The following is a 24,418-nucleotide window of genomic DNA, read 5'->3' on the forward strand; positions in this document are numbered from 1 at the left end:
AGGAGGGATATAAGTTTCATAGACAAAGTACCTTGCATTCAACTCAGTACCTTGTTCTCTAACTATATCGAGCTCGTCATTTGTTGGTATTTACACTTGCAGATACTGAGCATGTACTATGTAGAAGTCACTGGTCCAGGAGCTAGAGGTAGGAGAGGTTGAATATACAGAATCTGGAGGAATGAAAGGCCCTGGGTTCTGGTGCCATCATTACTTCCTGTTCTCCTCCCAAGTCTCTGAGGCCTTTCATGGGGGGCTTCTGGATAAGGCGGTTCCTAAGGGGAGGAGGTGGGTATGGATGGAGGGAGTTTTCTTGGCACAGTCACCACAAACACCTGGTAAGGTGCACAAAGCTGGGGAAATGAGACAGAAATACAGAACTAATAGAAATACAGAAATATTTTGAAGGGGAGAAATTGCTCATTTACTTAAAAATAATGGACAAACCCTTTAAAGCTTGTGATGCATTCCTTTGTATTTTATGGTTGTCAGGAGGCCTTTTCATTTGGAGAGTCTTCCTGGTTTAGAGAATTCTGTGCCAGAGGAAAGGGCAGGATTATAATCCTAATACTGCTACCAGTTTGCTGGATGACTCCAGGTGAGTTATTCAACCTATTTATGTGTCAGCACAGAAATGGAATGAGGTCAGATATGTCACAATATGTTTTCTGTGGGATCGCCAGTAAAAGGATTGTGATAAACAACAGCTATTCAGCGTGCATAACAGAACACTTCTGCTTTTTGTCTCTGGGTCAGAAGAGCTGACACAGGCTCACATTTGTACACATGGCATAAAACCCTTGGGAGTCTGAAACTTTATGGAGTTAATAAAAAGCAACAGACACCTGTTATTTGCATAGTGCTCTATGCTGAATGGTTTATAAAGCATTTTCATATATCATCACAACTGATCCTCACCCCACCTGTGAAACGGAATTAATGTCCCCATTTCATACCTGAAGAAACTTGGGTCACGCAGATCACCAAGGTAATTCAGGCAAAGGTGATTTATTTTAATTTTATTTTTACTTTGCCTCAGCTATGTAGAAAATTATTTTTGTCACCTTAATAATTTGTGATAATGGACCATCACAAATGCCATCACCACACAAACAAAACACAGTCTTCTTTTCTAGGGACACTGCCCATCCCTGCACAGACCCCACACCTAGAGTCACCAACATGTAGCTGTAAACCACCAGAAACTCCAAACAACCCACAACAGTGAGGGATCATCTTCACGTTGATTATACAACAATGCCTGGGAGTATTTTGGAATGGATTGGCTTTTTATTTTTTTATTAAAACAAAAAAAATTTAAAGATTTATTTATTTATTTGAGAGAGAGAGAGCAGGCACATAAGAGCATGCAGGGGGTGGGGGGGGGCAGGGGCTCTCCACTGAGCCTGGAGAGCACCAGGGGGCTGGATCCCAGCCCCCTGAGATCATGACCTGAGCCAAAATCAAGAGTCAGATGCTCAACTGACTGAGCCACCCAGGCGCCTTGGGTTGGCTTTTTAAAAAAGTTGTTTGCGTTCATTTGGGGGATTGCCAGCTAAGATTCAACTCAATTTGGTTGTTTGTTTGCTTCTGTGAGGGAATCCAGGCTGAGAACACAGGGATTGCCTAGAGAATTAGCATGGGAAAATGATGTAAAAGCTTTAGGCACATTAACTACTTAGCAGTCCATCAACAGCAAGGTGACTGAAACTATCTCCCCCTTTGTGTGTGTGTGTGGGGGGGTGGTAATGGTGAACAGGTAGGGTCCTGTTCCCCTATAGGCAAAAAGGGCCTCTTGTCTTGGCAGGGCAGCACTGTATATAGGGCCTGTCCAGAGGCAAGACCTCCACGTGTGGGGGAATGTGTTCTGTTCAGCCCAGTTTTGGGGTGAACGCTGATAGACCTGTCAATGCCGTTGGGGTGAACTTGGGAGGGGGTCAGTTTTTCTAGACTTATCCCCCAGCTGGGACTCTCCCTGGTGAAGCTGGTAGCACCTGGGGTCCTCCTGGCCCTAGGGTATGCAGGTTCCAGGTCCTCTTCATTACCACCACAAGGAAGGTGCTCTGCTGCGTGCAATTATTTGTTTCCAAGTGTTCGCCCCGAGGCAGTCACCCACGTGCTGAAGGTCTCGCATACAAGGGCTCCCCAGGGACAGGGCAGGATGGAAGACCTGTCTGGGGGTGGCCAGGTGACAAGGTTCGCTGGCTGGGGTGGTATGGAAAGCCTGAGCCCCTGCCCCCACCCCAATTCTCCAATAGCTACTGGTCCGCATTTTCCAGTACAGGCCTTCGCTTTGGCCACGACCCTTACCCTAGGGTCCTCCACTTCCAGCAAGGGCCCCCAAGCCGCCACCTTCCCCAGGTCCCTGCGGGCCCCGCAGCGACCTCCCCCGGCCCGGCCCGGCCCACTCGGCCTTGCAGGCCCGTCGCTGGGGGCGGGAACCTGCCCCCACCCCGCGGCGTCCCCTCCCCTTCACTTCCCCCTCCCCTCGGTCCCTCCCTCCCCTCCCCCCCGTGGCGAGGCGGCGGCGGCGGCGGCGGCGGCCGAGGCTGAGGCGGCGGTGGCTGCGGCGGCGGCGGCGGCGGCGGCGGCGGGCGGGGCTCGGCTCGGGCCCCGCGGGCGGGCGGGCGGACATGGCGGCCAACATGTACCGGGTCGGAGGTAGGAAGGCTCGGCCCGACCCGGCCCGTCTGGGAGCGGGCTCCGGGAGTGGGGGATCGGGGCGAGTTCACCCTAACCGCCGGGAGCTGTGGGCGCCCGGGCCGAGGGCGCAGGGGGCGGGGGGCGCCGGGGCCCGCAGAGGGGGCCGGGGCTCCCCACCCCCGCCACCCACCCCTCCCCCGACCGTGGCCCACTGGGGGCCGGCGCCCACCCTCCCCCTCTGCTCCCACCCCCGCTCAGTTTTCTAGGGCCAGGCCTGTACTTGGGGGTGTGAATTCCCAGACGCCCCCCTCCAGGACGCCCCCATTGAGTATCGGCCGTCGAGCCCCTTAATAGGGGGATTTCTCCCCGCGTGGCTTCCAGGCAGTGGGGGTTGGAGAGGATGGGGGGGACATCCCCCCGACTCTATTCCTCCCCTTCAGTGGGAGTGTGGGGTGAGGGGCGTGGGGGCGATGGGGGCAAAGCCAGGGGCACAGCTGGACAGGCCTGTTTGCGGGGACCAGGCCCTGCACCTCGGCTTCCTCAGTCCCCCTCCTGTTTCTTGCCCAGCCCCCCAAGATGGGGCATAGTGGGGCCGGGGCACCGCAGCCAGAGGTGGGGAGTTGAGCTCTGCCTGGACGTTTGCTCTGGTGACTGCCTCCTTCCCAGCCTTGTGCAGAAGAGAGAAATAAGGTCAAACAAACTTTCTCCCTACTCACGACGCCCTCCTCCCTCTTTCTTGGTAAAATAATAATTCAGATAAGTGGCGTGTTTGTGTGTGAGACTTGCTCTTCTCTGCTCATTAGCTGAGCTCCTGATGGATGGTGTTGGGAATGGCCTGGCCAAATGAGGCCACTTTGCAGAAGAGAGACGGGAAAGAGCCACTAAGATAGACAATAACAATGCAGCCCAGCCTTTCAAATAAACACACAGTGGGAAGTTTCCAGTGAGCCTATTACATGAGAGGAAAAGTCACTTGAAAATTTTTATCTTTTTTATTGAAAGCCTGCAGGGATTTCTATTTAACAAGACCCGAAATGGATCTGGATTAAATATGGCAAAGAGCATATCAAAATCCTGATATCTCCAGAGAGCTCTTTCATGCCCTGCCCCCCCATCATCCCAGATAGAGCTGTGGAAAAGTTTGTCAGTGTGTTTCCTCTTACCTACTCTGCTCACCTGATTTTTTTTTTTTTTTAAGTTGGTGATTGAAATGTACTTTGGGCTGCTAAGCTTTTCAAGATGCTCTGAATTTGTCTTAGGTCAGTAGTTTTATGTGAGAAGCATACTCCAGGGTAAATTGGATTGGAGGGAAAGATGTGGAAGCAGTTATAGCTTGAAAGACACATGTTTAGTCAGCCCTGACTACTCGGTAATGAGAAGAGTCTTTTTGTTTATTAGTAAAGAAGTGATGTGTGGCCCGAAAGCCTAGGAGAACTTGATAAAACATTAATTGAAATGAAAATGCCAGGAAAATAAGGGTCTGTGAATAGTAGGCATATGAGAAAATTTATTAAGGTTGTATTGCTAAATATATTAAGGTTGTATTGCTTTTACCCAGGAATGAATTATGTGCTTCATTTTCAATGTGCCTTGCCTAATATAGAAGTCATAGATTGACAAATGTGAAGTTGCTGTTGAAAAGATTAAGCTCTTTACTTCCTTTAATTACAGATTACGTCTACTTTGAGAACTCCTCCAGTAACCCGTACCTAATCAGAAGGATAGAAGAACTCAACAAGGTATAAATACAGAGTGTTCTTGATTTTAATATTAAAAAATAATTGTTTTCCATTGAAGGGTAATTAGGTAAAAGGCATAAGAGGTGATTTTACTTTTATTCCTAGACTTTTTGAAAGTAGAGATTGCAGATTAGAGTTATGCAGGATTCTGAATGTTCTTTTGCTTTGTATAATTACCTGTGATATTAAATGTTACTGAAGTATTTAACATCTGCAGATTTCTTCAGATTGCTCAGAGCTTCTCAGGGCAGGGCACTCCTGTAACTCAATCCTTTTTTATGTTTAGAGTCATAATTGTATTTCTCCCTTTTCAGTGAATTATTATTTTTTTATTTTTTTATTTTTTATTTATTTATTTATTTATTTATTTATTTAAAGATTTTATTTGTTTATTTGAGAGAGAGAGAATGAGAGACAGAGAGCACGAGAGGGAAGAGAGTCAGAGGGAGAAGCAGACTCCCTGCTGAGCAGGGAGCCTGATGCGGGACTCGATCCCCGGACTCCAGGATCATGACCTGAGCCGAAGGCAGTCGCTTAACCAACTGAGCCACCCAGGCGCCCTCAGTGAATTATTTTTTTCCTCTTCCAGCTTTAGAAGGAGGATGCTAGGAAATAAAGTATTGAAGGGAATTTGTAAAATTTTGGACTAGACTGACTAATAAGAATATAGTTTTGGTATAATGTAGATTAATTTACTACTTTAGGCCTTAAGTAAAGAAAACTTTTATATTAAGGTTTGGTCTCTGATCGCTTGTGTCCAGGACATCAGAAGCATTGTGACTGTTTGCAGTAAGTGAGCTTTTATAATGGTGACATATGAAAAGTCATGAACTATATGAACCATGGATTACTAATGGTGCTCTAGTTTCCTCCAAACCACATTTGAAGGTTATTTATATAGCTTATGAGAATTCATAGCATTAAAATTTTGGGGGGCTGTCTAGCTAATGCCTTTCCCCTCAAAGTACCATCTAGAGACTGGGCCAGTTCTGGGTCCCAGGAAGCAAAGTCTGGTTTAGGGCATTTCTGGTTTATGAACCCTGATCTCTTGGTTTGCTTCTGGAGATATCCCCATGGACCTTGCATTTATAAAAATTCTGTTATATTTGAGACCACTGCCACCAAATGAAGAGAATGGCCTCAGGATTAGATCAATCTGTGGGTGGGAACTGTCGGGCGTCATGTTCATCTCTTTTATGTTATTGATGTATAAGAGTGTAGGCGACGTGAAACTGTTTATCAGTTTATTTAGAAAATTAATTAGGATACAAAGAGAAATGTTGACCTATATGAGACATATTCTCTGGCTGCTCCCTGTCCCTCTGAGCTCCACTCTTTTTTATTTATTTATTTTTTAAAGATTTTATTTATTTATTTGAGAGAGAGAATGAGACAGAGAGCACATGAGAGGAGGGAGGGTCAGAGGGAGAAGCAGACTCCCTGCTGAGCAGGGAGCCCGATGTGGGACTCGATCCTGGGACACCAGGATCATAACCTGAGCTGAAGGCAGTCGCTCAACCAACTGAGCCACCCAGGCGCCCTCTCTTAGCTCCACTCTTAACTGCTCTCTGCCTTGCTCCTTTGGCTCCAAGCACAGTAGACTCTTGGCTGTTTTCACATCCATGTACCTTAGGACTACCAGTTGTTTCTAATCCCCTGTACCTTGCTCGGCCTTGCTCTTTTCTTCATATCATTTATCACCTTCCAATATACTTCATTATTGTGTTTATTTTCATTGTCTCTTTTCCCAGACTAGAATGTAAGCTCTGTGTGTAGTGATCTTTTCTGTTCACTAATTCATCCCAAGTGCGTTAGAATAAGTGACTGGCACATAGTTAAGGCATTCAGTAAATATTTATTGAATTAATGAATTTCTCAAATGTCTGACTTTAATGCTTGCACATAGCTTTACTGTTTACAAAGTATTTTGATTCATTCATTTTACAGATACTTCTGAGGACCTGCTACCTGCCAGGCATTTTTAGATATGTGCTTTTAGGGATTCAGGGGTGAACAAAAATAGGTCCAGTAGTGGAGACAAGCATCAGCCAAATAATCCCACAAGTAGAAGGAAAATCGCAGCTGTGCTAAATTTGCAAACATCAGAGCATGGTGTTCTGGAAGCATATGATCTGGGGATTCACATTTTTACTTTGTTGAGCCTCAAAATAACCTTAAAGCTTTAAGGCGGATGCATCATGGAGTTGTTGTGAGGGACACAGTGGTTATGTGACTGGGTTGCACATCTAGCTTGAATCTGGCTCATTTCGTACTCCTTTATCATTATATTACTGTTCACTCCAAAAGTATCCCTTGCTCTTCATCCTTACCTTCCTGGCCCTCTGCTTTCAGCAGAGGGTCCTTAATATAATAATGGTTTTTTTCATTCTGGGGATGACTGAATTGTGAGAGATGAGTCTGTAATTTCAGACAGTGGCAGTTTGAATGGATGGATTATTTTTAAATAAGATTGGCTAAATAGTAAATATATAGGGCCTTTTTCTTTTTTGAAAATATTTAATTTATTTATTCGAGAGCAAGAGAGTGAGAGAGAGAACATGAGGGGGAGGGGAGGGGCAGAGGGAGAAGCAGACTCCCTGCCAAGAAGGGAGCCTGATGCAGGGCTGGATCCCAGGACTCTGGGATCATGACCTGAGCCGGAGGCAGACGTTCAACTGACTGAGCCACCCAGGTGTCTAATAGGGCCTTTATCTCTGAAAGGATGTGGAAAAGATACCTCATTTTATATTTATTTATTTATTTAAAGATTTTTATTTATTTGACAGAGAGAGACACAGTGAGAAAGGGAACACAAGCAGGGGGAGTGGGAGAGGGAGAAGCAGGCTCCCCGCTGAGCAGGGAGCCCGATGCCAGGCTCGATCCCAGCACCTTGGGATCATGACCTGAGCGGAAGGCAGACGCTTAACTGACTAAGCCACCCAGGTGTCCCAAGATACCTCATTTTAAATAATTCATTAAACAAATATTTTTTTTTAGTACCTGTTATGAACCAGGCACTAGGCTAGGCTCAGATATACAACAGTGAACAATATGGATGTGTTTTCTGCCCACACAGGGTCTACATTCTCTTGAGGGGGGCACATGAAAAGGCAAGTTAGTAGGCATAAAGAAAATAGCAAAAATGGTAACTTTTTTTTAAGATTTATTTACTTATTTGAGAGAGAGAGAAAAAATATGAGTGGGGGAGGGGCAGAAGGAGAGGGAGAGAGAAACTCAAGCAGATGCTGCACTGAGCAGGGAGCCTGATGTGGGCTTGATCTCTTGACCTGAACCAAAACCAAGAGTCAGAGGCTTAACAGGCGTCCTGATGTTACCTGTTAAGAAGGAAATAAACAGCCTTGACCTAGGGGGTAACAGAGGTTACTTCTTTTGGTTAGAAAGGGAAAGGATTTTAAGGACATTGAAGTTGAGGCCTAAAGGTTGAGAAAGAGGTAGCCAGGGGAGAGAGGCCACGTGAGTGTTCCAGATAAAAGGCCCTGAGGGGATCAGAGGTCACTTTGGCAAAGTGGGGAAAGTTAACATGATGGAAAATCCAAATAATGAATTTAAGAGCACTTGATATATTCTAATTGATAAGCCAGGATGGGAAAGGTCATTAACCTAGAGGCTCCTGGCTGGGTCAGTCGGTAGAGTATGTGACTCTTGATCTTGAGGTCATGAGTTTGAGTCCTACCTTGGGTATAGGGATTACTTAAATAAAAAAAATTGGGGGGCCCCTGGATGGCTCAGTCGTTAAGCGTCTGCCTTCGGCTCAGGTCATGATCCCAGGGTCCTGGGATCGAGCCCCACATCGGGCTCCCTGTTCCGTGGGAGGCCTGCTTCTCCCTCTCCCACTCCCCCTGCTTGTGTTCCCTCTCTCACTGTGTCTCTCTCTCTCTGTCAAATAAATTAAAAAAAAATTTTTTTTTAAAGAAAGGATATTTTTTTTGAAGATTTTATTTATTTATTTGACACAGAGAGAGACAGCAAGAGAGGGAACACAAACAGGGGGAGTGGGAGAGGGAGAAGCAGGCTTCCCGCCAAGCAGGGAGCCCGATGTGGGGCTCGATACCAGGACCCTGGGATCATGACCTGAGCCGAAGGCAGATGCTTTTTTTTTTTAAAGATTTTATTTATTTATTTGAGAGAGAGAGAGAGAATGAGAGACAGAGAGCATGAGAGGGAAGAGGGTTAGAGGGAGAAGCAGACCCCCTGCTGATCAGGGAGCCCGACGTGGGACTTGATCCCGGGACTCCAGGATCATGACCTGAGCCGAAGGCAGTCGCTTAACCAACTGAGCCACCCAGGCGCCCCCGAAGGCAGATGCTTAACGACTGAGCCACCCAGGCGCCCCGACATTAACCTATTTTATTATCTTCTTGAAGTTTGTTTATTTATTTATTTTTAGAAGTCTCTACACCCAAAGTGGGGCTCCAGCTCACTACTATGATATCAAAAGTCAGGGGGCCACCTGGCTCTGCTTACTGAGCCAGCCAGGAGCCAGGTGGCCCCTATTAATTATATTCTGAATAGAATGTGTTTTTGTATTAAAATTCCTAGGATAAGCTGTCAGTCACCATTGTTATAGACAATTCACTTTTTTTTTAAGATTTTATTTATTCATTTGACAGAGAGAGAACACAAGCAGGGGGAAAGGCAGGCAGAGGGAGAGGGAGAAGCAGGCTCTCCGCTTATCAGGGAACCTGATGATGCACGGGGTTCCGGGGCTCGGGGGCTCCAGGGCTTGATCCCAGGACCCTGGGGACATGACTTACGCTGAAGGCAGACAGTCAACTGACTGAGGCACCCCAAAAATTCACTCTTATAGAATGGATTCTGGTTTTTATTTTTATTTTTTTATTTTTTATTTTTTTTAAAGATTTATTTATTTGAGAGAGAGAGAATGAGAGATAGAGAGCACAAGAGGGAATAGGGTCAGAGGGAGAAGCCGACTCCCTGCTGAGCAGGGAGCCCGATGTGGGACTCGATCCCAGGACTCCAGGATCATGACCTGAGCCGAAGGCAGTCGCTTAACCAACTGAGCCACCCAGGCGCCCTGGATTCTGGTTTTTAAAAATATCCTATTTGAAATGTTACTTGTTTAGTTTGAAAGCTGGACTACAGTATTTCATTTTTTTTAAGTTACAGTAATAGATTTTTTTTTAAAGATACTATTTTTAAGTAATCTCTGCACCCAATACGGGGCTCAGACTCAAAACCCCGAGATCAAGAGTCGCACGCTCCACCAATTGAGTCAGCTAGACGTCCTTGGTAATAGAATTTTGTCTCAATTTTTTTCCCTAAAAGTTTTGGAAACTTTTAGGTGCAAAAGTAATTATCAGTTGATAAACACAGTTCAACATTGATTATCTTATATTCCCTTTTTCCCCTCTCTCCTAATTTGTACTCAGATATCATGAAGATGATCTTTTGGAGGACGAATATAAGATTAAAATTATGAAAACAACTTTTGGTAAATTTTATTTAGTCACTATCTAGGTTGGGTGGTGGTCTAAAGATTGTGTCTGCATGCATGTCAAGAGAAAGCTATGTGCACATAGTAATGGTATAGTCTCAGGAAGTTTTGGAAGTTAAACTTGTGGAAAGATTAGCATGTTACTTGCTATTTTTGTTTTGTTTTTGGTGTGTATGTTGTATAATTTGTGTGTACCTGCATATTCTGTATAATTTATTAGCCATCTGACTTGTTCTGAGATTCATTTTACTGTTTTGTGTCTTCCATCTTTTTGGTGGGGAGAGGGGAGTCACTAATTTCTTTGAGTGCCTGATGATACCCTCTGCCTCCATCTACATTTGCACGTATAGGAATTTGCACATAGTTTCAGGAGATTCCCTCATGAAACCCAAGGTAAGACCCCCTTACTATTTGGGATCTCTTGGGAATAAGGACAGAAATTGGGAAAGGAAAGTGGATTTTCACTTGTTCTTTACTTTAGGCAAACCACAGACTTTCTGAAATGGAAAGTGTGTGTGTGGTGGGTTTTTTTGTTTTGTTTTTGTTTTAATTATGTACTTCCTGGGGCCCCTGGGTGGCTCAGTCGTTGGGCGTCTGCCTTCAGCTCAGGTCATGGTCTCAGGGTCCTGGGATCGAGCCCCGCATTGGGCTCCCTGCTCCTCGGGAAGCCTGCTTTTCCCTCTCCCCCTCCCCCTGCTTGTGTTCCCTCTCTCACTGTCTCTCTCTCTTCAAATAAATAAAAATTAAATAATGTACTTCCCAAGTCTGGGACAGAAACAGACATGAGTATGAGGTTGACTAAAATGATTTTAGAGCTTATGAAAAGCCCCTTATCGTTAGAGGACATTTTAGTAAATGTGCTTGACAGAATAGGGATTTAAGAGGCTGCAACCTAAATGGAGAAAAGAACACAGCAAAGAAATTGATGTCCATTGTGGCTTCTTCTTTTTTAATTTTTTTAAGGATTTATTTATTTATTTGACAGAGAAAGAGCACGCGCCTCCAGTCAGTGGTGGGGAGGGACAAAGGGAGAGGAAAAGAGAATCTCTAGCAGACTCCCCGCTGAGTATGGAGCTTGACACTGGAGCTTGATCTCCCCACCAACCAACCAGCAGATCTCCCCGTCAACGGACCAGCCACTTAACCAACTGCCCCACGCAGGCACTGCTTTAAAAATTTCATTTTTAAGTAATCTTTCCATCCAATGTGGGGCTCGAATTCACAACCCTGAGATGAAGAGTCACATGCTGTACCGATGGAGCCAGCCAGGAAGGAACTCCTAACCTAGGTCTTGAGAGCAGTGCTTGGTAAACTATTTGTGGTGTAAGATTTTTAAGAAGGTTCACTATCTCAGACTGCTTTTGTAACATTGAAGAAAAATAGTAGAAAAATGAAGTTTAAAATAGGCTTATAAAAACACAAGCCTTCGTTTTTCTTTTCTTTTCTTTTTTTTTAATTTTATTTTATTATGGTAGTCACCATACAGTGCATCATTAGTTTTTGATGTGGTGATCCACGATTCATTGTTTTCACATAACACCCAGTGCTCCATGCAGTACGTGCCCTCCTTAATACCTGTCACTGGGCTAACCCATCCCCCCACCCTTCATTTTTCATTATTAGGTTCAATAGATTAAAATTAACTACCAAATGCTCTAACACACACACTCAGTCTCTGTTCTCATTTCATTACACCGCAGGAGTTGTAGACCAGGCCTTGGGCCACAGTTTGAGTAGCTTAACTTTAGAGGCAGGCTTGAAAGTGTGTGTGTGTGTGTCTGTCTGTGTGTATTTGTAGAGGGGAAGAGGAATACTGTAGTTATAAAATACCTAATAGCCAAGTGTGTGCATCATTCAGAAGAAACTGCTTCTTTTGAACTATGTCCCTCTACCCTAATTAAATAAGAATTTAATTAGTTTTGTAGAGTATTCCTAGTTGAGGAACTCACTAGAGAGGCAGAAAAAAATATGCCTTTAAATGCTTGCTTTGGGTTTTGAACATGCTTTTTTCTTAAAACTGATAAAGAGCTTATAATTGTAGTCATTGATAGATTTTATTTACAAGAAATATTGGCCTGTTCATTTATTAGATTGCTGGATCTTTACTTCTGGAGGATGTATTTGATCACAATATTGTGAAATATAGAAGCACTTTAGTTAGGATTTAATATGATTTCTTTTTTTTTTTTTTAAGATTTTATTTATTTATTTGACAGAGAGACACAGTGAGAGAGGGAACACAAGCAGGGGGAGTGGGAGAGGGAGAATTAGGCTTCCCGCTGAACAGGGAACCCGATGCGGGGCTGGATCCCAGGACCCTGGGATCATGACCTAAGCCGAAGGCAGACGCTTAACGACTGAGCCCCACCCAGGTGCCCCAGGATTTAATATGATTTCAATTCAAAGGGTCAAAGTTTTCCACGACTATTTCTCACTCTAAAATACTGCTGCTGAACTTCATCAAATCGACACATTTCCTGCAGCATATAATTCTTATTTCTTTATGTCTGAATATATCTGTAAGCCCAGAGAAATTCTGAAAATTTGTTCTCAAATTTTTTTGAAATTAGAAATCACAGGATTTTACTATAATCTATGTGTTTTTACAAGGAACTTTGTAATGAATGCCTGACCTTGAAAGTTCTCAGAGTTCATAAGGTATAGGAGAGTAGGAGCCTGGGCCCCAGCTGCAGTAAATTACAACCTAAGTGAATATTGGTTATATTCTAGACTGTAGTCAAAAATAAATAAGAGCTTCAGTGTTCATAACTTAGAGTTTTTAATACTTTCATATGTGAAAGTAAACGAAGTACTACTGAGAATATTGACTATTACGGATTCATAGATTTACCTGGGCTTAGAGAATGCTTTTCCAGGTCATCTGCCTCATTTTGAGTGATGGCTGCCCACACTCAGAGAGCTTCACCATCAGTCAAACATGGGTGTTTAGGAGAGGGCTGCATGATTTTACTCTTAGCCTATGCTTCTGGGAGTGGGTTTGGAGGAGGTATGTTTAACTGTCTTAAATAAGTTACGTTGTGGCTTTTAAAATTTGGGGGATTAGTTTCTCAAGACTAATCAGATTTCACTCTCTGGCTCATTAAAGCGATCTGATCACTTTAGTTTAACTGATGCCCCTAAGTTATTGTATGTTTGACATTTCAGTTTCACTTGGAACCTTTGCAAATGCTGCTCATCCTCGTTTGAGTTTTTTAGCTGATTATCCCACAGTTGCGGTTGGCACAGTATAAATGAGAGTGTTCTTATAATTGTATTGTATTTAGTTTTGTTTTATAAACTATTTGAGTCTACTATTCAGTACAGATAACTTTTATTTTTCTTATTTCTTAGACTGCAACTGGCAACGTGGAAGCAAAAGTAGTGTGCTTTTATAGACGACGAGATATTTCCAACACGCTTATAATGCTTGCAGACAAGCATGCTAGTAAGTTGTCTTTTTTTTTAATTAAAAAATGTTTTAAGGTTTTGGTTTCCGTGATAGGAAAAGGAAAAACACTTTTTTTGTTACCTGTAGCTTTTTGCTTTCCCATTTGTGTTCCTCTTAGTTTAGATGGGAGTAATTTTTTGGGTGGTGCTTGGTTTTAGTATATATTTTCTTAGGTTGCATCACATGTATATTAGTCAATACATTGAAATAGAATTCTATGCTTCCGCAGACAAACAGGGTAGTGTTTTACCATCTGCAGTTTTCAGTGGTGGTTTTGAAAGGCTTAAATATGAGGACATTTGTACTTTATTGGTATTTTGGAGGACATTTTTTTCCCTTATAAAGCAACTGGGTAATATTTACATTTTAAAAAATTCTGATTATTTATTATATGTATATAGAATTAAGTATATATGAAAAAAAGTTTCGCCAGGAAAAGAAGTGCAAAGTGATATTTATATATGGTGAACTCCTGTAGATAGCAACTCAGCCCTTCTTTGTAGATTAACCTTTATTGTATGTTCCCCCCAATCAACAGCTTTGACATATTTTAGCTCCTTTTATAATTTTTTATTTTAAAATTTTTTAAATTTATTTTTCATTTTATCTTTTAAAACATTTTATTTTATTTTTTATTTTTTATTTTTTTGTTTTTTATTTTTTTTTAAGACTTTTTATTTATTTATTTGACAGAGAAAGAGAGAGACAGACACAGCAAGAGAGGGAACACAAGCAGGGGGAGTGGGAGAGGGAGAAGCAGGCTTCCCACTGAGCAGGGAGCCCGATGCGGGGCTCGATCCCAGGACCCTGGGATCATGACCTGAACCAAAGGCAGACGCTTAACGCATGAGCCACCCAGGTGCCCCACCCCTTTGATTTTTAAAACAACAAACACAATCACAAAAAAAAGTGATTTAAATTTTTTTTTGCCTACTTTTAAAAAAAATATTTATTTATTTGACAGAGAGAGACCCAGAAAAGTGATTTAAATTTTAAGAAAGAAGAAATATGTGGAATATAATTACTTTATTTTGAAGCCATTTTCATCCTACAAAATAAATAAGACTAGGACCATATGTATGTGTGTTTTTTATTATTTATTTATTTAAAGATTTTTATTTATTTATTTGAGAGAGACAATGAGATAGAGAGAGAGCATGAGAGGGGAGAGGGTCAGAGGGAGAAGCAGACTCCCCGCCGAGCAGGGAGCCCGATGCGGGACTCGATCCCAGGACTCCAGGATCATGACCTGAGCCGAAGGCAGTCGCTTAACCAACTGAGCCACCCAGGCGCCCGTATGTGTGTTTTTTAGTTTGACACTGATCTGTGATGCTCTGGTCTTGGGGATCCTGAAGCTTTTTGAAGTGTTTTGGTAAGGGAGGCTATTGTGTGCACAGGTTTGTTCTGTGTCTCTTTGATAATCATTTCCCCACTGGGTCACTGGTTTGATCAGGCAGATTGGTTGTTGCATAAGTTAAATTCCTACTGTATTTTCTGCTGTGGTTCATAGTGGTTTTGTATGTTTTTTTAAAGATTTTTTTTGTTTATTTTAGAGAGAGATAGTTCGGGGGTGGGGCGGGGGCAGAGGGAGAGAGAGAGAATCCCAAGCCCACTCCGAGCTGAGTGAGGAGTTTGATCCCAGAACCTTGAGATCATGACCTGAGCTGAAATCACGAGTCGGACGCTTAACCGACAACCACACAGGCACCCCTGTAGTTCATAGTATTTTTAAATTTCTTTCTATTTTTTTCTATAGAAAGAATGATATGAGTTCTATAATATTTATAAATTATATATTGACAGATTTAGGGCATTCATATTTGTCCTTCCTGTATGACACCAAAATACTACTTTTTACTTTTTATTTTTTTAAAAGATTTTATTTATTTATTTGACAGAGAGAGAGACAGCTAGAGAGGGAACCCAAGCAGGGGGAGTGGGAGAGGGAGAAGAAGGCTCCCTGCTGAGCAGGGAGCCCGATGTGGGGCTCGATCCCAGGACTCCAGGATCATGACCTGAGCTGAAGGCAGATGTTTAATGACTGAGCCACACAGGCGCCCCCAAAATACTACTTTTTAAAATGACATACTAATCAGTCATTTTAGCTGTAGCTAAAATCTATGAATTCAGTGTGTTATTAGAGTGGCTCTGCAAAATTATTTGGATTTTATTTACCATTTACAATATAAGCTTAAGAAAGGTGAAATGTCTCTAATATTCATATACTTCTGGATTTAATTTAGCTTCTAATGTAGCTTCTAAAGTTGCTGCAGCAAAGGTAGTGTGGTATAAAGATTGTTAGGGGGTCTGCTGACTGTTCACGGAGGATCTCAGCATGGCTGCATTTTGGTGCTGTTGTAGGCTTGTAGATGTAAGAAAATCAGAATTGATTAGGCTCTTGGTTATTAAGTCTTTGAGACCAAATTTAAGAGATTTAAAAGTCAATCAAATTATATAATGGCAATCATGTAGTTTAGAGAAAGACCTGGGTTCATATTCTGCTTTGCTAGTTGCTGCGTGTCTTGGGAAAATTTCTCAATTTCTTATTTCCATTTTCCTCATGTGTAAAATGAGATTGAAAAAAAATCACCTCATTTTGTGTATTATATATATTTTACCACAATTAGAAAAAGGTAAGGGAAAAAATTATGCCAGCATTGATGTGAGGATTAAATGACCTAAGGTCATAAATAAGTGCTTAATAAATGTCAGTTGGTTTTTCTACCTCCTCAGCAATTTGTAGATCACCTCTTTGGGTGGATTACTTTTTTTTTTTTTTAGATTTTATTTATTTGCCTGAGAGAGAGAGAGAGAATGAGAGAGAGCACAAGTGGGGAGGAGGGGGAGAGGTAGGCTCCCTGCAGAGCAAGGACCCCGATGCGGGACTTGATCCCAGGACCCTGGGATCATGACCCGAGCCGAAGGCAGACGCTTAACAACTGAGCCACTCACGCGCACTGGGTAGATTACTTCTATCTACATTTGCCAGTTTCTTCCATCATTTATTGAGTTTACTCTCAAAGGTGGCGTCAGAAGTATCTTACTGTATTTGTTTGGTATTGACCAAAATTTCAGGTGGGGAGAATAAAATTGCCTGGATAGTTCTTGCTATATAAAAAGGTTTTAAAGGAGGATTATTGGAGAAAGAATCATACATTGGAAAGGTTTCAAAACTGGATTCCTGGGTGTGGTTGCCACTTAATTTTCCTGAGCCTGTTTCTCCACTTAAAAACCTTTCCATTATGGACTCCTTTAACCTTTTTTATTATAGAAAATTTCAAACATTCAAAAGTACAGAGAATAGTATAATCCACCTGATGTTTCCATTACTTTGCATTAACAGTTACCAATAAATGACCAATCAATTCATCTGTACCCCTCCTCATCCCCTTATATGGAAGCTCATCAGAGAAATCTTACCATTTCATCTGTAAATATTGCAGTGTGTATTTCTAAAAGATATGGCCTCATTCAAATTTAAAGAAAGTGCCAAGAATATACAGGGAACTCCCATATAAGCTTTACCCAGATTCAGCAATTAACATTTTGTTCTCTTGACTTTATCATTCTTTTTATATGTATAAATTGAGTCATTTGAGAGTAAGTTGGAGACATCGGTCTGTTTTTCTAAATGCAAGGAAATTGTTTTCAATAATCACAGAGTAAACAAGTCAGGAAACCTAATATTCACACAAAACCATTATTCATAGTCCTTAATCAAATTTCATGCACCAGTGGTGTTCGTTATAGCAATATATACTTTCTTAGTTTCGAATAAAATTCAGATTCATTGTATTTTTTTGTCCCTTCTCCTTGTTTTGGAACCAGTTCCTCAGTCTTTGTGTTTTCTGACCTTAACATTTTTGAAGAAAACAGGCCATTTATTTTGTAGAATGTGGCTCAATTTGTGTTCGTGTGATGTTTCCTCATGATTAGAGTCACGATATGTTATGGTTTTTTTTGCAGGTTATTTTTTTTTTGGTAGGGATGCCATGGAAGTCCTATTGTGTTCCTCTCAGTGCATTGTATTAAGAGGCACATAATTGGTTTTGTCCTAATATTGGTTATATTAGGTTTGGTGATTTGGTCAAGGTAGTGTCCCTTTGTATTTAGTAAGTTATTTTGGGGGAGATACTTGGCAACTATGTGAATAGTTTGTTCTTGGCAATCTTTAACCTCATTTTAGCATTCTTTGATCATTTAGGATCTGTAAACAGTATTATCAAATAGCTACTTAGTTTTCATGTTTTTTCTTTTATGAATTTTTTCTTTTTTATAGTTTGTTTAAATCAAGATCCAAATAAGGTTAATAGATTATGATTGGTTGATAGTACTCTTAAGTCTCTTTTTTTTCCTTGTCCGTCCACTTTTTTTTAATTGATATATCATCCAAATAGCATAAAATCTGTTCCTTTGAAGTGCACAGTTGAGTGGTTTTTAGTATACTTACAAAGTTGTATAAGTATTACCACTATCTAATTTCAAAATGTTTTCACCACCCAAAAGGAAACCACTTACTTCTCATTCCCCCTTCCTCTCCGCCTCTGGAAGCCACCAATACACTTTCTGTCTCTATAGATTGGCCTTTTCTGGACATTCACATCAAGGAATCATATAATATGTGTGTGGGGTTTTTTCTTACTGTTTTTTTTTTTTTAATTTTTTTATTGTTATGTTAATCACCATATATTACATCATTAGTTTTTGGTGCAGTGTTCCATGATTCATTGTTTGTTCATAACACCCAGTGCTCCATGCAGAACGTGCCCTCCTCAATACCCATCACCAGGCTAACCCATCCCCCTACCCCCCTCCCCTCTAGAACCCTCAGTTTGTTTTTCAGAGTCCATCATCTCTCATGGTTCGTCTCCCCCTCTGACATACTCCCCTTTTCTTCCTCTCCTGTTATCTTCTTCTTTTTCCTTAAAATATGTTGCGTTATTTGTTTCAGAAGTACAGAACTGTGATTCAACAGTCTTGCACAATTCACAGCGCTCACCATAGCACATACCCTCCCCAATGTCTATCACCCAGCCACCCCATCCCTCCCACCCCCAACCACTCCAGTAACACTCAGTTTCTTTCCTGAGATTAAGAATTCCTCATATCAGTGAGGTCATGTGATACATGTCTTTCTCTGATTGACTTATTTCACTCAGCATAACACCCTCCAGTTCCATCCACGTCGTTGCAAATGGCAAGATCTCATTCCTTTTGATGGCTGCATAATATTCCATTGTGTATATATACCACATCTTCTTTATCCATTCATCTGTCGATGGGCATCTTGGCTCTTTCCACAGTTTGGCTATGGTGGACATTGCTGCTATAAACATTGGGGTACACGTACCCCTTCGGGTCCCTACATTTGTATCTTTGTGGTAAATACCCAGTAGTGCAATTGCTGGATCGAACGGTAGCTCTAATTTCAACTGTTTGAGGAACCTCCATACTGTTTTCCAGAGGGGTTGCACCAGCTTGCATTCCCACCAACAGTGTAGGAGGGTTCCCCTTTCTCCACATCCCCGCCAACATCTGTCATTCCCTGACTTGTTAATTTTAGCCATTCTGACGGGTGTGAGGTGGTATCTCATTGAGGTTTTGATTTGGATTTCCCTGATGCCGAGCGATGTTGAGCACTTTTTCATGTGCCTGTTGGCCATTTGGATGTCTTCTTTGGAGAAATGTCTGTTCATGTCTTCTGCCCATTTCTTGATTGGATTATTTGTTCTTTGGGTGTTGAGTTTGATAAGTTCTTTATAGATTTTGGATACTAGCCCTTTATCTGATATGTCATTTGCAAATATTTTCTCCCATTCTGTCGGTTGTCTTTTGGTTTTGTGGACTGTTTCTTTTGCTGTGCAAAAGCTTTTTATCTTGATGAAATCCCAATAGTTCATTTTTGCCCTGGCTTCCCGTGCCTTTGGCGATGTTTCTAGGAAGAAGTTGCTGCGGCTAAGGTCGAAAAGGTTGCTACCTGTGTTCTCCTTTAGGATTTTGATGGACTCCTGTCTCACGTTTAGGTCTTTCAACCATTTGGAGTCTATTTTTGTGTGTGTTGTAAGGAAATGGTCCAGTTTCATTCTTCTGCACGTGGCTGTCCAATTTTCCCAACACCATTTGTTGAAGAGACTGTCTTTTTTCCATTGGACATTCTTTCCTGCTTTGTCAAAGATAAGTTGACCATAGAGTTGAGGGTCCATTTCTGGGCTCTCGATTCTGTTCCATTGATCTATGTGTCTGTTTTTGTGCCAGTACCATACTGTCTTGATGATGACAGCTTTGTAATAGAGCTGGAAGTCCGGAATTGTGATGCCGCCAGCTTTGCTTTTCTTTTTCAGTATTCCTCTGGCTATTCTGGGTCTCTTCTGGTTCCATACAAATTTTAGGATTATTTGTTCCATTTCTTTGAAAAAAGTGGATGGTATTTTGATGGGGATTGCATTGAATGTGTAGATTGCTCTAGGTAGCATTGACATCTTCACAATGTTGATTCTCCCAATCCATGAGCATGGAACGTTTTTCCATTTCTTTGTGTCTTTTTCAATTTCTTTCATGAGTATTTTATAGTTTTCTGAGTACAGATCCTTTCCTCTTTGGTTAGATTTATTCCTAGGTATCTAATGGTTTTGGGTGCAATTGTAAATGGGATCGACTCCTTGATTTGTCTCTCTTCTGTCTTGTTGTTGGTGTATAGGAATGCCACTGATTTCTGTGCATTGATTTTATATCCTGCTACTTGACTGAATTCCTGTATGAGTTCTAGCAGTTTTGGGGTGGAGTCTTTTGGGTTTTCCACATACAGTATCATATCATCTGCAAAGAGTGAGAGTTTGACTTCCTCTTTGCCGATTTGGATGCCTTTGATTTCTTTTTGTTGTCTGATTGCTGTGGCTAGGACTTCTAATACTATGTTGAATAGCAGTGGTGAGAGTGGACATCCCTGCCGCATTCCTGACCTTAGGGGAAAAGCTCTCAGCCTTTCCCCATTGAGAATGATATTCGCTGTAGGTTTTTCATAGATGGCTTTTATGATATTGAGGTATGTACCCTCTATCCCTATACTCTGAAGAGTTTTGATCAAGAAAGGATGTTGTACTTTGTCAAATGCTTTTTCTGCATCTATTGAGAGGATCATATGATTCTTGCTCTTTCTTTTGTTAATGTATTGTATCACGTTGATTTTTCTTACTGTTTTTTTAAGTAAGTTCTACGCCCTACCGGGGCTTGAACTCAGGAGATCAAGACTTGCATGCTCTACCAACAGAACCAGCCAGGTGCCGCTAATAATAATAATTTGTGTCTGGATTTTTAAAATTTAGCATAATGTTTTCAAGTTTTTTCCATGTTATTATCTGAATTCCTTCATTAGTTTTTATAGCTGAATGATGTTCCATTGGATGGATAAACGTTTATTCTTCAATTGATGGACAATTTGGGTTGTTTCACTTTTTTAGTTATTTTGAAAAACTAGCTATTGTGAACATTCATGTACAAACTTTTGTGTGGATATTGATTCCTGTTCTCTCTCTGTATCCCTAAATATTTTGTTGAAGATAACTGGTTGTTCATCTTATAGTTTCCTTTGGTCTTGAGTTGTTTATTGCATCTCTTGTGTCCTTTACCATGTGTTTTCTGTAGATGGATAGTGAGGTTCAGATTCTAGAGGATTGAAAGCCACATGCTTTTTTGGGGGGAGGTGAGATAGTGGGTGCAAGACTGTTCTGAGGTAGTGTCGTGCACTTCTCCCATGAGGTCCATAAGGTATTGTTGCCTGTCGCTCTCTTTTTTTTTCTTGACATTTAACGTCAAAATAATTCTTATTTTATTTTTATTTATTTATTTTTTAAAGATTTTATTTATTTATTTGAGAGAGAGAGAGAGCACGCGCATGGGGGGAGTGGGAGAGGGAGAAGCAGACTCCCCGCTGAGCAGGGAGCCCGAGGCGGGGCTCGATCCCAGGACCCTGGGACCCTGACCTGAGCCGAAGGCAGACGCTTAACGACTGAGCCACCCAGGCATCCCAGTGTTTATCTTTTTTAAAAAAGCAGTTTCTTATCTAACCAAGGATGATGGTACACTAATCTATAGATTTAGTTAGATTTTGCAAAATTTCCTACTAATGCCTTTAATAGCAAAGAATAAAAACAAGTTTTTTTTTAAAGATTTTATTTTTTAGTAATCTCTACACCCAATGTGGGGCTTGACCTTAGAACACTGAGATCCAGAGTCACATGCTCTACTGACTGTGCCAGGCAGGTGCTCCTAAAAACAGAATTTTTAAGCTATCTTTTTGTAATGTTATTGTTGATTGATGGTTGTCTCGATTAATTCATTAAAGTTGTGAAAATTATGCTTTTAGTTCTCTCATCCCCTCATTTACTGGGTAGACTATCTGTGAAGAGAATATTCCCTATGTCAGCTGTCAGGTTAATCTTCAGGTTCAGGCAGGTTAAATTAAAGGCTTGGACGTGGGGCGCCTGGGCGGCTCAGTTGTTAAGCGTCTGCCTTCGGCTCGGGTCATGGTCCCAGGGTCCTGGGATCGAGCCCCACATCGGGCTCCCTGCTCCTCGGGAAGCCTGCTTCTCCCTCTCCCACTCCCCCTGCTGTGTTCCCTTTCTCACTGTGTCTCTCTCTGTCAAAAAAAAAAAGGCTTGGACATGATTTTTCATTTTTTTAGTCATTACCATTTTTGTTTTTATTTATTTTTTATTTTTTTAAAGATTTTATTTATTTGACAGAGAGAGACACAGCGAGAGAGGGAACACAAGCAGGGGGAGTGGGAGAGGGAGAAGCAGGCTTCCCGCAGAGCAGGACCCTGGGATCGTGACTTGAGCAGAAGGCAGACACTTAACTGAGCCACCCAGGAGCCTCTCGTGGTATATTTTTAAAAATTAAGAAAATCTGATTTTAGTAAGGTAATTTCATGAAAGGCTAGAGTACATACTTTGTTTTTATTTTTTTATTTTATTTATTTATTTTTAAAGATTTTATTTATTTTTTGACAGAGATAGAGACAGAGAGAGACGGAACCAAGCAGGGGGAGTGGGAGAGGGAGAACCAGGCTTCCCGCGGAGCAGGGAGCCCGATGCGGGGCTCGATCCCAGGACCCTGGGATCATGACCTGAGCCGAAGGCAGACGCTTAACGACTGAGCCACCCAGGCGCCCCCATACTTTGTTTTTAAAAGCATCTTGATTCTCTTAATCTATTAGAAATGGAATTTTGGTTTAAAGAAAAGATGGCATGTTCAAATGGACATGGTTCTCAGAGTGATGGAGTTTTAAAAATTAATTTCATCAGTATTCTTTATGGCCTGCTTCACATGTTTTAGATGTTTTTTGACATATTGTATACTTTTATATTGTGATTCCTAAAATGTAAAGCTTTATTTTTAATTTTTAATTTTTAAAAAGATTTCTTAATAAAAGTTTATTGAGGGCACCTGGGTGGCTCAGTCGGTTAAGCATCTGCTTTCAGCTTGGGTCATGGTCCCAGGGTCCTGGGATTGAGTTCTGAATCGGGCTCCCTGCTCTGCGTGGAGTCTGCTTCTCCCTCTTCCTCTGTCTGCTGCTCCCCCTGCTCGTGCTCTCTCTCTGTAAAATAAATAATTAAAATCTTCTAAAAAAGAAAGATTTATTGATTTATATGAGGGAGAGAGAGAACGAGAGAGCCCATGCACACTGAGGGAGAGGGAGAAGCGGACTCCCCACTGACCAAGGAGCTGAATGCCGGGCTCGATGCCAGGACCCCCGGATTATGACCTGAGCTGAAGATAGACGCTCAACTGACTGAGCCACCCAGGCCCCCCAAGTTCTTATTTTTAAGGGGCACCTGGGTGGCTCAGTCATTTAAGCACCCAACTCTTGATTTCAGCTCAGGTCATGATCTCAGGGTCTTGCAATCAAGCCCTGATGAAGCTCAGCATGGAGCTTGCTTAAGATTCTCTCTCTCCCTCTCTCTCTGCCCCTCCTTCCCCACTAGCATGCACATGCTCTCTCTCTTTTTCTCTCTCTCTCACAAAAAAACAAAAAAAGATTTTGGGGCACCTGGGTAACTCAGATGGGTTAAGCGTCTGCTTTTGGCTCAGGTCATGATCCCAGGTCCTAGGGCTCCCTGCTCAGAGGGAGTCTGCCTCTCCCTCTTCCTCTGCCTCTCCCCACTGCTCCTGCTCTCTCTCTCTCTCTCTCTCTCTCTGTCTCGAATGAATAAATAAAAAATTCTTAAAAAAAAAAAGATTTTATTTTTAAGTAGTCTCTGTACCCAGTGTGGGGCTTGAGCTCACAACACCGAGATCAAGAATTGAATGCTTTTTGGACTGAGCCAGGCGCCCCCTGCCTTTTTTCTTTTTTAAGATTTTATTTTATTTATTACTATTTTTTTTAAAGATTTTTTATTTATTTATTTGACAGAGAGAGACACGGCGAGAGAGGGAACACAAGCAGGGGGAGTGGGAGAGGGAGAAGCAGGCTTCCCGTGGAGCAGGGAGCCCGATGCGGGGCTCGATCCCAGGACCCTGGGATCATGACCTGAGCCGAAGGCAGACGCTTAATGACTGAGCCACCCAGGTGCCCCTAAGATTTTATTTTTAAGTAAAACATATAGAGCTTTAGAAAATTAAATTTTGTGTCACCTTCCGCTGTATTTAACCAGTCAGGCAAAAATAAAGTTACATCACTTACTGGGGGCTGAAGCTGGGATGTAGGGAAAATGAGATGAGTAAGAATAGTTATTTTCTGATGAATGTTCATTCTGTTTGCCCCTGTGTTTCCACTATAACATGCACACACTTGGAGTTTTGTTGAAGAAGAAAGGGAAAGAAGATGGGAAGATTTATTTATTCCTATTCAGAATTATAAAACCAGAATTAGCTCTTGGAGAGAATTGGGGAGAGACTGATCTTGACTACCTTAAGTCCTGTTCATATTGTTTATTGATGATTCTGGCATTTTTTTTTTTTAAGATTTATTTATTTATTTATTTGACAGAGACACAGCGAGAGAGGGAACACAAGCAGGGGGAATGGGAGAGAGAGAAGCAGGCCTCCTACAGAGCAGGGTCCCGATGCAGTGCCTGATCCCAGGACCCCGGGATCATGACCTGAGCCGAAGGC

General features: G+C 41.9%; 1 protein-coding gene across 5 annotated transcripts in view; it reads left to right on the plus strand.

The window, feature by feature from the left end:
• Positions 1-2,620: 2,620 nt before the first annotated feature.
• The window catches only part of MTA3 (metastasis associated 1 family member 3), a 168,791-nt gene continuing 146,993 nt past the window's right edge, over positions 2,621-24,418 (plus strand). For all 5 annotated transcript variants that reach the window (XM_088026410.1, XM_028117265.2, XM_088026407.1 and 2 more), the window contains exons 1-3: positions 2,621-2,661; positions 4,315-4,382; positions 13,210-13,303. In XM_088026410.1, the coding sequence (XP_087882536.1) occupies positions 2,634-2,661; positions 4,315-4,382; positions 13,210-13,303 (190 nt within the window). In that variant the 5' untranslated portion in view covers positions 2,621-2,633. The remainder of the gene's footprint in view (positions 2,662-4,314; positions 4,383-13,209; positions 13,304-24,418) is intronic.

Source organism: Eumetopias jubatus, unplaced genomic scaffold (assembly GCF_037043125.1).
Source record: "Eumetopias jubatus isolate StellerSeaLion01/CBP00866 unplaced genomic scaffold, mEumJub1_p1.0 scaffold_9, whole genome shotgun sequence".
NCBI lineage: Eukaryota > Metazoa > Chordata > Mammalia > Carnivora > Otariidae > Eumetopias > Eumetopias jubatus.